The sequence below is a fragment of the Molothrus aeneus genome, chromosome 4, assembly GCF_037042795.1.
Source record: "Molothrus aeneus isolate 106 chromosome 4, BPBGC_Maene_1.0, whole genome shotgun sequence".
Classification (NCBI taxonomy): Eukaryota; Metazoa; Chordata; class Aves; order Passeriformes; family Icteridae; genus Molothrus; species Molothrus aeneus.
The window spans coordinates 29,048,744-29,063,232 of NC_089649.1; the positions used below are offsets into that span (position 1 = coordinate 29,048,744).

General features: G+C 46.8%; 2 protein-coding genes across 3 annotated transcripts in view; one reads left to right on the forward strand and one right to left on the reverse strand.

Moving 5' to 3' along the window:
• The first annotated feature begins 1,429 nt into the window (after positions 1 to 1,429).
• Positions 1,430 to 6,333, forward strand: LAMTOR3 (late endosomal/lysosomal adaptor, MAPK and MTOR activator 3). The gene is made up of 7 exons (XM_066548174.1): positions 1,430 to 1,503; positions 1,739 to 1,792; positions 1,973 to 2,007; positions 2,657 to 2,715; positions 3,527 to 3,660; positions 4,734 to 4,797; positions 5,479 to 6,333. Exons 2-7 carry the CDS (start codon positions 1,784 to 1,786, stop codon positions 5,550 to 5,552), a joined length of 375 nt encoding a protein of 124 aa, XP_066404271.1. The 5' UTR covers positions 1,430 to 1,503; positions 1,739 to 1,783; the 3' UTR covers positions 5,553 to 6,333.
• Positions 6,334 to 7,280: 947 nt separating this feature from the next.
• Positions 7,281 to 14,489, reverse strand: part of DAPP1 (dual adaptor of phosphotyrosine and 3-phosphoinositides 1) — a 55,461-nt gene continuing 48,252 nt past the window's right edge. For both annotated transcript variants that reach the window (XM_066548172.1, XM_066548173.1), the window contains exons 4-9: positions 13,724 to 13,854; positions 12,379 to 12,426; positions 12,077 to 12,139; positions 10,053 to 10,138; positions 9,432 to 9,519; positions 7,281 to 8,480 (exon numbers count right to left, since the gene is read on the reverse strand). In XM_066548172.1, coding sequence (XP_066404269.1) covers positions 8,430 to 8,480; positions 9,432 to 9,519; positions 10,053 to 10,138; positions 12,077 to 12,139; positions 12,379 to 12,426; positions 13,724 to 13,854 — 467 coding nt within the window. In that variant the 3' untranslated portion in view covers positions 7,281 to 8,429. The remainder of the gene's footprint in view (positions 8,481 to 9,431; positions 9,520 to 10,052; positions 10,139 to 12,076; positions 12,140 to 12,378; positions 12,427 to 13,723; positions 13,855 to 14,489) is intronic.

Here is a 14,489-nt window from a genome sequence, read left to right on the forward strand (position 1 = left end):
TTTAAAATTTTAATTTGATACTGGCATCTATAAGCAAAATCTTCAGGTATCCACAATGCTCTAGTCACTGGTGGTGTCCCCTGGGCTCAGTATTGGGCCCAGTCGTGTTCAGTATCTTTACTGACCATCTGGATGATGGAATTGAGGCTACCCTCAGTAAATCCACAGGAGACACAAAGTTGGGTGGCAGTGTTGATCTGCTGGAGGGCAGGAAGTCTCTGCAGGGGATCTGGACTGGCTGGATCAATGGCCTGAGACCAGCAGAAGGAGGTTCAACAAGGCCAAGTGCTGAGTCCTGCCCTTGGGTCACAGCAGCCCCAGGCAGTGCCACAGGCAGGGACAGAGTGGCTGGGAAGCTGCCCAGTGGAAAAGGACCTGGGGGTGCTGGTGGCAGCGGCTGAACATGGGCCAGGGTGTGCCCAGGTGGTCAGGAAGGCCAAGGGCATCCTGGCCTGTGTCAGCAGTGGTGTGGCCAGCAGGAGCAGTGACTGTCCCCCTGTACTGGGCACTGGTGAGGCCACAGCTCAAAGCTGTGTCCATTTCTGGGCCCCTCGCTGCACCAAGGACATTGAGGTGCTGGAGTGTGTCCAGAGAAGGGCAATGGAGCTGGGGAAGGGTCTGGAGCACAGGTCCTGTGAGGAGTGGCTGAGGGAGCTGGGGGTGTTTATCCCGGAGAAGAGGCAGCTCAGGGGGCACCTTAGTGCTCTGCAGCTCCCTGACAGGAGGGTGTAGCCAGGTGGGGGTCAGACTCTTCTGGCATGCTGCCAGTGATAGGATGAGAGAACATTATCTCAAGCTGTGCCAGGAGAGATTCAGGTTGGATGTTAGCAAGAAATTCTTCACAGAAGAAGTGACTACTACTGAAATGGGCTGCCCAGTAGGGTGATGGAATCACTGTTGCTGGAGGGGTTTGAGGAAAGACTGGATGTGGCACTCAGGGCCATGGTCTGGTTAACGTGGTGGTGTTCAGTCATAGTTCAGTGATTCTGTGCTTGGCCTCTAGTAGCTCTTTTTTTTTTTTTTTTTTCTTTAGGAGAAAAAGCATTGATACATGCTGAGCAAGCTTGGAGGTTTTTTGAGATCTACCATGAGGGTCCTGCGTTCTGATAGAAGACTTTAAAAACAGATATGCAGTTACCATTGTTACTCTGTAGGCATCTACTAAATTAATCTATGTATTTTTTCACATTAGCTGTTAAATTAGCCTGCAGGCTCATGGTTTGATAGACTAGATATAAAAGTAGGGGAAAGAGGCAACAGCGGAAGAGTGGCAGTAACTGCTCGGCATAAAAACACGTTTGTTGCCGGTTGCTGATCTCCTTTAACCGAAGCGCTATGGTTTGTTTTGGTTTTGGTTTGTTTTGCTGCCGGGGCGCAGCGGGGCGGGGGCGGCGGGGAAGCGGTTCCGGGGCCGGGAGGGCGGTGCCGCGGCTCATGTGACAGCGGCTCCGAGAGGAAGCAGCGGCGGCGGAGCCGTGCGGGGCGCGCCAGGGGCGCGGACAGGTACGGCGGGGCGGGCAGGCAGGGGGCGCCCCCCGCGCCCCCTTCCCGGTGCGCGGTGGTCTCGGCCCAGCCGAGCGCCCTTCCCGGCGCGGCTGTACCACGGCGGCGGGGCGGGGGGTGGCGGCCGGCCGGGCCTCGGGGACGGAGCGCGCCCTCCCCTCCCTCCGGCCGCTCCCCTCCTCAGAGTCCGTGGCCGCGCCGCGGTGACGGGGCCGCCTCTCGTCTTGTCTCGCAGGCCCGCGGAGGTGGCGGCGGCGGCAGCAGCGGGCGGGCCCCAGCCATGGCCGACGTGAGTGCGGCTCCGCGGGGCGGGCGGGACGCGGGCGGTGGCTGTGGCGGGGGTGGGGCCGGGGGATGCCGAGGCCGGGCCGGGCCGGGCCGGGCCGGGCCGGGCGGGGCCGGGCGGGGAGGGAGGTGCGGAGGTGCTGGGAGCGGCCGTGAGTAACGCGCCGCTCGTCTCTGCCCGCAGGACCTGAAGCGGTTCCTGTACAAGAAGCTGCCGAGGTAACGCGGGGCCGTGCGGGGCGGGCGGCCAGGGCCATCCGGTGCCCGCCCTCTGCCACGACAGGGACACTTCCCACCAGACCGGCTTGCTCGGTGCCCCATCCAGCCTGGCCATGAATACTTCCAGGGTGCGGTATCCACAGCCGCCCTGGGCAATAGGATAACTATTCCAGTATCTCACCACCCACACAGTAAAAAATTTCTTCCTAATATCGAACCTGAATTTCCCGGTTTTCAATTTGTACCCATTAGTCCTTGTCCTGTCACTGCAGTTCCCGATGAAGGGTCCCTCTCCAGCTTCCCTGTAAACCCACTTCAGATAGCAGAAGGTTGCTGTGAGGTCTCCACCCAACCTTCCCTTCTCCTGGCTCAGCAGCCACAACTTCCTCAGCCTGTCTTTGTAGGGGAAGTGCTCCAGCCCTCTTATCAGCTTCGTGGCTTCCTCTGGACTTGCTCCAGCAGCTCCATGTCCTTCCTATTATTGGGGCCACCAGACCTGTACTAAACAGAACAAATACTAAATTAATGAGGGCATCAGTTTTTTTCGAAGTTTTCCCCTTTCTTGCACATTTGTTCACACAAAAAAACCCTTTCCTACTAATTACTGTGTTTATAAAATGGTGTCTCTTCTTCCCTTTTTTTTTTTCAGCGTTGAAGGTCTTCATGCTATTGTAGTCTCAGATAGAGATGGTGTGCCTGTTATCAAAGGTAACTTCAGCTTCTTGCTGTGCTCTGCAGCTGAAATTCTGATTGAACAGCAGGGGGTGGAGAAGTACAGAAAAGTCTTCTGTTATGCCAAATACCTGAATATCCCAAGTGGTAGAATTAAATTGGACTTCAAGTAGAAATTCATTAGTTGATTATGTACCTCTTTAAATATATCCTTTTGTTTGTAATTTCAGTCTGTGGAAGTTTTCCTCGGTGACAGGGGTTGGAGTGCTGTAAGGTCCTTGTATCTTCAAGTCCCTCACAGGCTGATTGATACTAAGTGGTAGACAGAGCTTGGCAGTGTTTTGTTGGCCTTTTTGGTACTGTTGTTTTTTATGTTCTGCAGTACTTGTTTCAGATGTTTTTGGCTTGTGAGTACAATAGTTTAAGGATACAAAGTTTCAGGTATTGCAGATTTATTTTGTTCAGTGCCCCAGAGTATTCAGACACCCAGCAGAACTTGCACATCATCACCTGTCTGCTGTCAAGTGACTGTGTGCCAGTAATCTGTTCAAAGGCTGGAATGGGCACAATGGGACATTGAACCAAAGGGACATCAGCACAGGCATCCTAAAGGAAAAGGATTAAAAATTTCTTAGGTGTGCTGGGAAGGATGCTGCTATAAGGAGCTTTGATCATACAGAGAGCATTAAATGAGGTACAGCTTGTGAAAACTGTTGGGCGTTCCTGTGGGAGCACCTCAGAGGTCTTGCATGTTTCTCTGCTTTTGGCAGAGCACTGAGCTGGATGAGGGTTGGGGATGCAGTCAGAGACCTCATGTAAAGATAAGGATTTTCTTGTTTTGTTCCAGTTGCCAATGATAATGCTCCAGAACACGCACTGCGACCTGGCTTTTTGTCCACCTTTGCCCTTGCCACAGATCAGGGCAGTAAGTTAGGACTCTCCAAAAACAAAAGTATCATCTGCTATTACAATACCTACCAGGTGAGTGACCTCAGTGTGCCCTGTCCTCAGTGACATGAGCTGTTCTTGCATTACATTGCGCAAGAGAAAGAAGGTTATTTAAGCTCTGGTAGATTTTCACTAGGCTGCTATTGAAGTAATTTTGATTTATTTCTTACACAGCTTTAGTTAAGCCTAAATTTCACAGTATTTTTTAAACTTCTGTTACCTTTATCAAAACTTGAGATTTACTTGTTGACAATGGGAAAGTGTAGTAGTTCTGAATTTGCAGATGTTGCTCATATGCTCTTCTGAATCTTTTATGAAGCGTTTATGTTCTTTTTTATAAACAATGTTAATAACTAGTGACACCTAGCATGAATTAAAGCACATGCAGCCTGCTTCATAGCTAATCCTGCTGCCAGTATGACTTTGAGGTAAGAACACTTCGAAATACCACTCACATTTTTCACAAATAAATTGATTATTTGTGTCCAAAAGTCCATCATCTACTACATTTCTGCTCCTTCACAAGTTCTGGTGGTCCTGAGAGCTTTTAATTATGGCTGCAGTAAACTGGCCAGCTGTCTAGCCTGCAGTGTGTCAAGCTTTGTTTGGAAATTAAGTGGGTGAGTGAGTTAGTACATTGCTTTGACTCTCTTGATGCTGCTAGCTTACTGTTGTGCCCACGGTGCCGTTTCCCTGGTAATGGAGGAACAGATATTCCTGTACAGGGAACAGTATTTTAAAACAATAAACCTGCCTGCCCTCCTGTTTCCCGTGGAGGGTGTGGTCTCCACAGTGTAATCTGCAGGGTCTGCAGCTGAGGCAGGGTTCTGGTGGACAGCACTCTGTAGAACAGTGGAGGTGGAGGGAAATGCCAGGTTTTCCATCTGCAGCTCCCTGTACTATAGGGTAAGTTCTGTTGGTGTTTTTAGCCATGAATCTTGAGAAACAGGTACACTGAAAAGTCACCTCTGTGGCTCTTGCTCCTGCTTGCCCTTTAAACTGAGGAGGCTGCTGGTTGCAGAAAGAATTTTTGTGTAAAGAATTCATCAGAGCCCTGGTGTGCACGATGTGTTAGCTGCTGGCTGAGCACTTCTCTCTCCTTGCAGGTGGTGCAGTTCAATCGCTTACCTTTGGTAGTGAGTTTCATTGCAAGCAGCAATGCCAATACAGGTATGTCTGCACATTTGTTTTAAAGATGGCAGTATTTTAATAATTGAAAATAAGTTCCCTGAATTCGCTGCAAGCTGTGTTAGCTTTGTTCCTGCTGTGAATTTTGTCAGTGTATTGTGAAAGGTGTGAGTAAAAATTGACAGATTTTAGGTGTCTTGCTGGCGTTGTTATTCTTCTAGAAGCATATTTCTCCTGTGATTAACCTTGCCCATGCTGCATACAGTACTGGGCAGTACTGTGCTGTACAAGCCAGCTGTTGGGTCTCAGAATTTCTGTCAGCCAAGTTAACATTCTGCAGGAATGTGTGCAGATTTGTCTTCAGTTCTGTGGGGTGGGGAAGTCCTTCAGCCAGGCCCTAGCCTTGCTGGTGAGGACGTTGGCTAATGAATATGAGCAGAAAGGATTTAGTTTTGATACAGCTTCTTGGGACACAGTTATGGAAGTGGCAAGGCAGTAGTGGGGGAGAGTTGTGCTGCACTGGGTGCCTCTTTCAGTGCCAGGGACTGCAGACACCCTGCCTGGGGGTGCTGCCCACTATTCACAGGAAAGTGAGTAGCTCACATGAAACATTTCAGGCTTTGAAAAGCACTGCCTGTGACTTGGGAGGGAGCTGTGGACTCTGGAGAGAGGCTTCTCAGTGATGTTGTTTGATGGAACATTCTGTCTCTTCTCTCTTTCCAGGGCTGATTGTAAGTTTAGAGAAGGAGCTCACGCCCCTGTTTGAAGAACTGAGGCAGGTTGTTGAAGTTTCTTAACCCAATGGTATAGCCAGAGTGCAGCATTCCTCTGCAGCCCAGTGGACAGAAAGATTCAATAATCATCAGTCAAATAACACGTCTTGGAAGAAATACCACAGCTCCTTAGTATACTAAGTAAGAGTAAATTGTACATAGTACTGAATCTGAAATGATCTACTAGTGTGTTGTAGGTGGATGTTACTTTAGGCCATGCTTCTTGTATTGTGCAGTACTGGAGAGCCCACCAAAATAGCTCCCATGGAGTTTAGCTCAGCCAGCTGAGCCAGGCCAGCACCATGCCCTTGGCTCCAAGGAGCAACCCCCAGATCTCCTGCTTCACAGGGCACATGGCACATGGCAGGGTGTCCTCAGGCCGGCCACCACTGCCTGTGGGAAGGCACATCAGGTGGAGGGAGTGAGCAGAGATGTGCTTGGAGGCATTGTGAGAGCAAGTGTGATAGCAGTGACTTGTCGGTACAATCAATGTCACAGCCTCCTTACATGGGGGGCACTTTGGCAAGGGAGTGCTACTAATCTGGATGCTAGCTGCATCCTGCTTCCACTAGGAAGAAAGCTGTTTCTATGGAAGGTATTGCTGTAGGGATTTTCATGATGCCTAGCTAAAAGCACCCAAACAATGTCTCACTTCTTCATGGGGTTTTTTGTGTAATATGGTTGTGAAGATCTCATGTCTCATAGTCTTTGTGTGGGTTCATCACTGGTGACACTCTCAGCTTATTTACCCTTAGGTTTTCTTAAGTAAATAAATATAAATAAAATACAGTATTTTTAAATGACAGAGCCTGGTCCACTCTTCTGTTGCACTGTAATAACCCCACAGCACATCTGCTTGTCTCTAGAGAGAGCAGGTCTTTTAATTGTTTGTAAATGTCCAAACTCCATGAATTATACACTGAAAACTAACCAATGTGTCTCTCAGTTGGGCAGTAAGGATACCAAGTCCCAGGGCAGTGCAGAGATCCCGTTGCTGGGGATCAAGCCTGTGTTCTTAGCCCCATCCCTTGTTCCCTCCCACGTCCCCTTATGACACCTGCCAGGCACTGCAGATCTGGGGGACAGCTCTGGGCAGGTCTGTGTCACAGGCTGGGAAAGGGGATGCCATGGCCCTGTGCTCACACCTCACTGACCTGTGGTGCATCAGGCAGCATGGGGGGAAACAATGGTGCTGGAAATGACAGCTGGGAGTTCTTGTCTCAAAAAGAGATAACAGCTTGTCAGTCAACCCTTTTCCATTTAAAATAAGCTGGAATGGGACTTTGGTTGCTGGTCATTACAGAAGCAGCTGGAAGGTGTGTGTATTTCTGGCAAAATGTGTTTTTGTGTTCCAGCAAAGGCCTCCCCTTGCTGTTTGCTTCTGCTCAACCCATCTGTCTGTGACGGCTTCCAAGGCCACCCAAGTGCTGTTTCTTTCACTGGCTTGAGTTTGTGACACCATGTGCTGAACTTGTGCCCAGTGTTTTGTGAGGCAGCCTATTGCTGTGAAAAAGGGAAAGCAATGTTTGTGGTTTCCCCACAAGCTCTATTTCCAAGCCACGTTCACAGGACAGTGATGCTGTTGGAGAATATAAGCTCTCTCTTCCCTTTATGCTGCCTCTCTCTCACACAAACTCAGCAAAGGTTTTTAATTAAATGGGAGATGCCAGTTTGTTAAAGCTTCATTAAGGGAAAAAGGAGCACAAAGCTTTAACAATACAGTGCAGGAATATAAAAGACCTGTGGTAGTTTTATAATGACATTTTATTCAGAAAAGTCTGTATAAAAATATTTACAAATACTTTAAATTTCTAAGTTGAAATAAAACGCAATTTATATGTCCTAATTTAGATTTTCTTTCTTCTTCCAATGTGCTTTTGCCTTCTTCTGCACTCTTCTCCCAGCAAAGGCAATTATCAGACACCTTCTGCATGATCAATACCAAACACAGACTGCAGTATTGCATAGCAGGAGAGGTTTGCAGATGCTGTTTCAGCACAAATTTGATTGTTATACAGGGAGAGAGGGTCCCCTCTCTTTGCCAGCCCTCAAGGAGGCACAGAATTGCTCAGGGGATCTTGCAGCTCGGTCAGTCTGGTCTTGAGCCTCTCCAGTGTGTCAAACTTTGCTCCCAAAATGTAACACCTATTTAGAGTACAGCACCAACATCATGGGGTTTCACTTCTTGTCTCTCTAGTGAGCCACAACGCTGTTAAATGTGTGTCCTGTGGTTTCTCTGAACCCTGGTTTGTATACAGGTGTGCTTACATGATGCTGTTCACCATTACCTACAGATGCTGTTTGAAACAAACATTCCCTTGTAGCCATCACTGTGGAATAAAGCTAAACCATACAGAAGTTTTTTTGACATCTGTCACTTTGAAAAGGCCCTTGAAATACTACTCTCTGGATTGCAATATAGATACTATTTACAAAATGTAATTCTGTCATTTTTCTTTTGGTTTAAAGCCTAAACAGGTAATAAAAAGATATTTAATGTTTCCAGAAAGGACCTGTTTTAAATAAAAGGTTCAAGGTTACAGAATATGATACCAGTGCTTAGTTGTGATGCAGCTTGTAATAAATTAATGAGTGCTCTGAATAACCCCAAAAGTTTTGAATAGTGCCCACTTCTGTGATTAGGTGGCAGGAGTTTGAATTAAGTGCATTACAGGCATACACCACACACATCAAACCCACACTCTGGTTCTGCAACCATCCCCACGTGTGACTCAGCAGCCCCAGAGCACCCAGAGCTGCAGGATCCCGTGTGTGCAGAGCTGGGTGACCTCTGTGAGGGGCACAGAGAGCACTGGAGACCTGAGGCTGCCCTCTGGTAAGCAATGCCTTCCCTTGGAGAGAGGCAATTCCTGCCCGTGGAGCAGGAGCGCTGGCACACCGCTAGGAACTGAGGGTGGCGCTACGCTCCTCCAGCTGCTTCCGTATCCGTGACTGCAACAGAAAGACAGCCCATTTACTGCTTGGCTGCATGCATGTGGCTGAGTACAACCCACCCAATTCCTCGTAGTTTTATAGGAAGTAGTGCTTTCAAGCCTTTACACTGTCTCCTCATTCCCGCCATCATGACCCAGGACACGTGGTCTGGGCTGATGATCAGTATTGTTTACCAAGCACATATAATGACATCCTTAGAGATGGAAGTAATTTTTTCTTACAAATGAGTGTGCCTGTAAAAGTTCATCCCAAAAACGCTGAAGTGGGTTTGCAGAGAGATACATTATGCCCCTGTGCATGGCACTGATGAGGCTTGACCTTGACTGCTGTGTACAGTTTTGGGCCCCTCAGTTCAAGAAGGTGTCTGATTCCAGAAAAGGGCAGTGGAGGGGAAGGGGCTAGATCATGAGTTCTATGACGAGCAGCTGATGGAGCTGGGGTTGTTTAGGCTGGGGAAGAGGAGGTTCTGGGGTGACCTTATTACTCCCTGAAAGGAGGGGGTAGCCAGCTGGGTGTTGGTCTCTTCTCCCAGGCAACCAGTGGCAGGATGAGAGGACATAGCCTCAAGCTGTGCCAGGGGAGGTTTAGACTGGACATCAGGAGGAATTTCTTCACAGAAGGGGTTGTTAGACATTGGGAATGAGCTGCCCAGGGAGGTGGTGGAGTCACCATTCCTGGAGGTGCTTAATAAAAGACAGGGTGTGGCTATGACACTCAGTGCCACAGTGTCTAGTTAACAAGGTTGTGACTGATTAAAGGTTGGACTTGATGACCTCAGAGGTCCTTTCCAACCTAACTGATTCTGTGATTATGTGAAAATGCATATTCCAATCTAGCTGGCCTGGCAGCCAGAGCAAGTTCTCCCTTGTTGGAGGTGCTGAGAGCTGTAGCCCTTGGGTGCCCCAGTCCTGGGGGCTGTGCTGGCAGTAGCAGCACACATCACCTTACCAGTTTCCACTGCAGGATTTTAATCCACTCGTCAGCTTCTATCCCCGTTTTTGCACACAGGTAGTATGTCCTTAGTGGGAACACTAAACTGCAAGTAAACAAAGCTTTCTTAAGTTGCTAGAACAACTGGCAGTTCTCCACAAAACTGAGCCCAGCTGGCCTATGCCAGCAGTTGCTGAGACAGAAAAGGACTGTCTCTGGGAGGCTGAGCTCCCCTTCAGCCACCAGGAGGGAGATTAACCAAGAATGGGTGACAGCCTTTTACAGCCCAGGGTCCTTAAGGACAAGGACCCTTCTAAGGATAAAAGACCCACATTTGGGCACAGAAGAGGTTACCATGGGACCTGTATCAGTGTCTGACCCCAAGATCCATGAGTCTCGGTGATGATTATAGATGTTCACAGAATTAGAAATGCCCACTACACATGGGCCCACCTTTTGCCAGGAGTAGTTTGGCAAAGCCATGCAGGACTGACAGAGATTGTCTGACAGAAAGAGACTTGTGAGTTAGAGGATGAGCAGGGTCACAACCACCAAAGGACCTTTCAGAAACACACATTGTTTATATTTCAAAATTCCCTTTGAACTTCCCAGCAACATGGAGAAAATCCTGCAACCTACCAGAAACAATTGACTCTTTCCTGGGAATAGTCAAATTGCACAGCTGAGCATTCAGTTAAGTCAAGTGCTCGAATTGGTTCCGTAGCCTTGAAGAGAAAATGTTTTAAAATGTGGACACATGAAAACAGAAGATAAGGTTATCTCTCTTCATCTTCAGTGCATCTAGACTTTTACAGGCACCTCCACAGGTTTTTCCAGGCATAGTTACAATGGCTGTAACACTATTAGCACAAACTAGCAAGCATAACATCAGTGGTATGACACAAAGTGAGCTTAATACAAAAAATGCAGGGCTGTTCACATCTGGACAAACAACAGAGGAGATCTCTACTGCAGGAATGTTTGAGCTACATGGAGGCTGCTGAGGGTTTGGCTGATGCCTTGTAATGTGACTGACACGGCAGCAAATCTGGCACCACTTTCAGCCAAGGTTTACAGAGACAAAGGCGTGGGTATAGGGCCTATCAGACCAGCCAGCTGTTAGAGATTGAATTAATTCCTAAGTGCCTTAAAAGGATGAAGCTGGGTCAGGACAAATGTAGAAGTAAAGCCAAAGTAGTGCTTACAGCAGAAGTGATAGATTTGGCTGCCTGAGAAGCATGTGTGCACAAACACACGCACATATATACGTGTGTAAAAGTTTCTTTGGACGAGCTCAGGTGCAGGGATTGTGTATAAGAGCAACCCATCTCCCTTAGGAGTTTCATTCTCCCTAAATGTGAGAGCTCTTCCTCCATTTGTTTCAGCCTCACATTGTTAAGGCCTCAGAAGAGACAACTTAATTGCTTTCTTCCCAAACAGCCTTAGCTGTTTCCATGGTCCTTCAGCAGGTGTATGGAGGTGTCTGTTGCTCTCTCATCTTCCCTTAATATTTTTGCTGACTCAGTGGCTGTTAGTAACACCTTACATCAGAAGAAAGCCCCTTGGGCTGAGGTGTGATACCAAATGCTATCCCAGCGTTAGCTGCAGGCTGCCCACCTGTAGGTCCCTGCAACCCCACAGCAACAACAGGAGTGCCAGGAGACACTGGAGCTGCTGCCTGGAAGGAGACTGTAGTCCTGACAAATACAGGAGTTCTTCTTGCCTGGTAAGTCACTAATGGAGTGCTGCTCTTTGAAATGCTATCCTGCAAACTTAACTCAAGCTGTCTTGAGCTGAAATGAAAACTGGTGGAAAGCCCTGCAAAAACATAACTGTTTAGAAATGGTAATGTTTGGTGAGAGAGGGCTCTTGTGTCTGCTCTTGAGTAAAAATCTGTTAGAGGCTTGAAACAGGGCTTGGCAGAGATGAACAGTTTGGATGTGTTTATGAAGGAACCTCAAACAAAGGCATTGTAAGGGCAAAGAAACTCCAGCTATGTTTCTTATCTTTACTCAGATCAAGATAGAAATGGAGCAGCAACTGTAAGGATGCTGCAGATTGATCTTTGTCAGAAGGAAATTTTAAATGAATAGTTTTTCATGTATCCTGTGAGACCACTTGAAATAAGAGGATGAAATCAAAGAATGCAAAGGATACTACCAGTATTTTCAGAACTATTTTAGCAGCATGCCCTCTGTCAGGTTGTGTCTGAGCTACAAATAAAGGTTGTGTTGTGCTGGTAGCTTAAAATTCACTTAACAAAGCAAAACAAAAATGTATTCTAGGCCAGGTTGGGCAGGGCTTGGAACAGCCTGGTCTAGAGGAAGGTGTCTCTGCCTGTGGTGGAGAGCTTGGAAGAAGAAGATCTTTGACATCCCTTCCAACCCAAACTATTCCATGATTCTTTGCAAAAAATCCCTGTAAATTCTATCCAGTAGCTAAGACTGGCAGAGGACAGTAAATGTAAAACTTACTTTCTCTTGTTCAAGTCATCAGCAAAACTGACTTTACTTGACAGGTTTGACCCCTCTGACAGTTTGGGAAGCTTTTTTCCAAGTTCTGGCTTGGAAAGCTGTGATACAGGTGTGAGAAGCCAGAGAGACAAGGAGGCTGCAGCTGCCTGTGTAGATGTTTAAAAGGTGGAATTGGTGTTTGCTACTTACTGTCTGGTCTTTGAAATACTTCAGTTCATTCCTATGCAGTGTAAACCACCTTGTTTTCCAGCTCTGAAAGATCAAGAATGAATGGTAACTGTTTTGGGAGAGTTTAGTCTAAAACTTCTTGGGAAAGAAAAACTTTCAAAGCTGCTGGCTTGCCCTGGTTTACAGCTGTACTTTGCTGTTGCTCAAAACACAAATTGTTCCTCTCTGCAGGGAAATACAGGTGGAACAATTTCAGCTCCATGTTGTCTTTAGCTTCTGTGGGTGATCAGAGAGTGGAAGCAACAAGTAAGAGTTTTCCTTACCTTGACTATTTTGCCTTTTTTTATCAAATATCCTTCTTTGGTACCAAGCTGTGAAGTAAGAAAGAAAGAAAGGGATTGTGGTTAGAGGCTGAGCTCTGCTTCCATGTCCCACATCCCCCTCTTTGCCAACATTGGGAAGATGCATCAGTTCTTTGGGAAACTCCCCAGAGTCACTTCAGTGCTCCCCCTGGGCTGATCCAGCTGTCTTAGGGTGAACATGGAGCAGTGCTGGCTCTGGAGCAGCCCCCAGGCTGTGCCTCCCCCAGGGAGCTCCTGCCCTGCCCCTTCTCAGCCAAACACACCAAAATAGCTGCAGTTACACTTCATTTAGTGAAGCTGGATGGTTGTCCCTGTAGGTGTTGTGACCAGGAGCACATGGGGTTTAACTGACAGCAGAATTATCCCCAGAAAAGGCTCCTCAAATGCAACCAGGGGAAAGTGCTGTTTTACTGAGCTGCTCTCTTCTCTCAACCAGGCCCATGCTGGACAGGAAAAACCTGTTATGTTCAGTGTGCTTTTGGAAAAATTGGGGTTTGAACCGTTTCTCTGTCATCATGAGTGACACTTGGACATTATCACTTCTTAGATACTGAAATTCTCTGCAGGGACCTGGCTGTGAGATCTCTGAAAATCAAAATCCTGACAAGTTACTGCTTGTTCTTGAAAAAAATGTTACCTTATTATTGGTGGTGTGTGGAACTCAAGCTTCTTTGGAGGTTAAAGTGTAACTTGGTGATGAAGGGTTGGTTGTGAGACACATCAGAAGTGGTTCTTCTCGCAACTTCATTGACCCATATTAACATAATTCTTCCTCTTCCCCCCCAAAAATACAGTATATAATTAAAATACTTTCCTCTCTGTTCAGAGCAAACTGTTTTGGAGAAACCACCCGTCTCACTTATACGTGAGTTACAAGGGATTTAGAGGCTCCAACTGCTGTTCAAGTGAGTCTCAAATGTCAGAATAGGTGGCCCAAATGTATATGATTTTTTTTTTTGTATGCATTTTTTAAAAATTCACGATAATTTTAATAATGATTATTCTAAATAAATTATTCTAAAAGATAACATGAGAATGAAAATCTTTCATATAGTCTTTGTTTGGATAGTCAGACTCACCCAGGTTTTTACCAGGGGACAGTATTGAAGTGACAACAATTATAAAAGCCTTTATTTGCCATGGGCCTGTACTGAGCAAGTCTGTATTTGCTTTGCCTTGTTTGGCAGAGACTTCCCGTATTTACAAACCCACAGAGGGATTAATAACCAGTCTTACTCCATAGCTCACTCCAACAATCATGCTAGGCTCAGGCCAGGAGCACCCCTCCCACCAGAACACAACTTACTGAGGGAGCATTTGGGACAAGGTCACTTTCTGTCCTTCCTGTCTGCATTGCAGTGTGAACTCGGACAGACTCATAAATGGAAGGTTCCTCCACTTGCCGTGGGTAGGGATGCTTCAACACAATTAAAGTTCCTGGACAGAAAAGAGCAGGAGTAATCCATTTGGCAAGTCCAGCTTAGAAAATAACTTGTCAGTAGCTATATCTCTGAGGAATGGTTAATTTCACCTTCTCCTAAAATTAAAAAGGCAGCTGTGAAAACTGTAAATAGATGGTACCTTTTCAAAACCTTTACCCTTGCAAATGCTTGCATGAAATCTCTTGACATTTTAAATTGCTTTCCTGCCCCAGAGGCTGGCTTGGAGGGTGGGCAGGATGCTAAACTAGACAGGAGGCATGGGAGTCATGGGGTTTGCCAACATGCCACTAGCTGGTGCTTAAATCACCTAATCTGTCAGAGCTTGGGTACAGACTTCCTAACAGTAAACCCACGTTACCATCACCCTCAACTGTTTTTACCACAGCTCTTCCCAGTTAAACTTTTCATTGTAGACATTCTTCTTTTTCTCCAAGTAAGGTCATGTTTATTGCATGTTCCCTGAAAAAAACCTGCATTCTCAATAGTGAATGTATTGTACTTTTCAAAATAGTATTTTTGTACTTTTAGTACAATAGTACTATTGTACTCTTCAAGAACATCCTTGAAATAGTAACTGCTCCACTGTCTAACTCCATTCTTTAAAAATAAAGTCACAGCATACCAAATGCT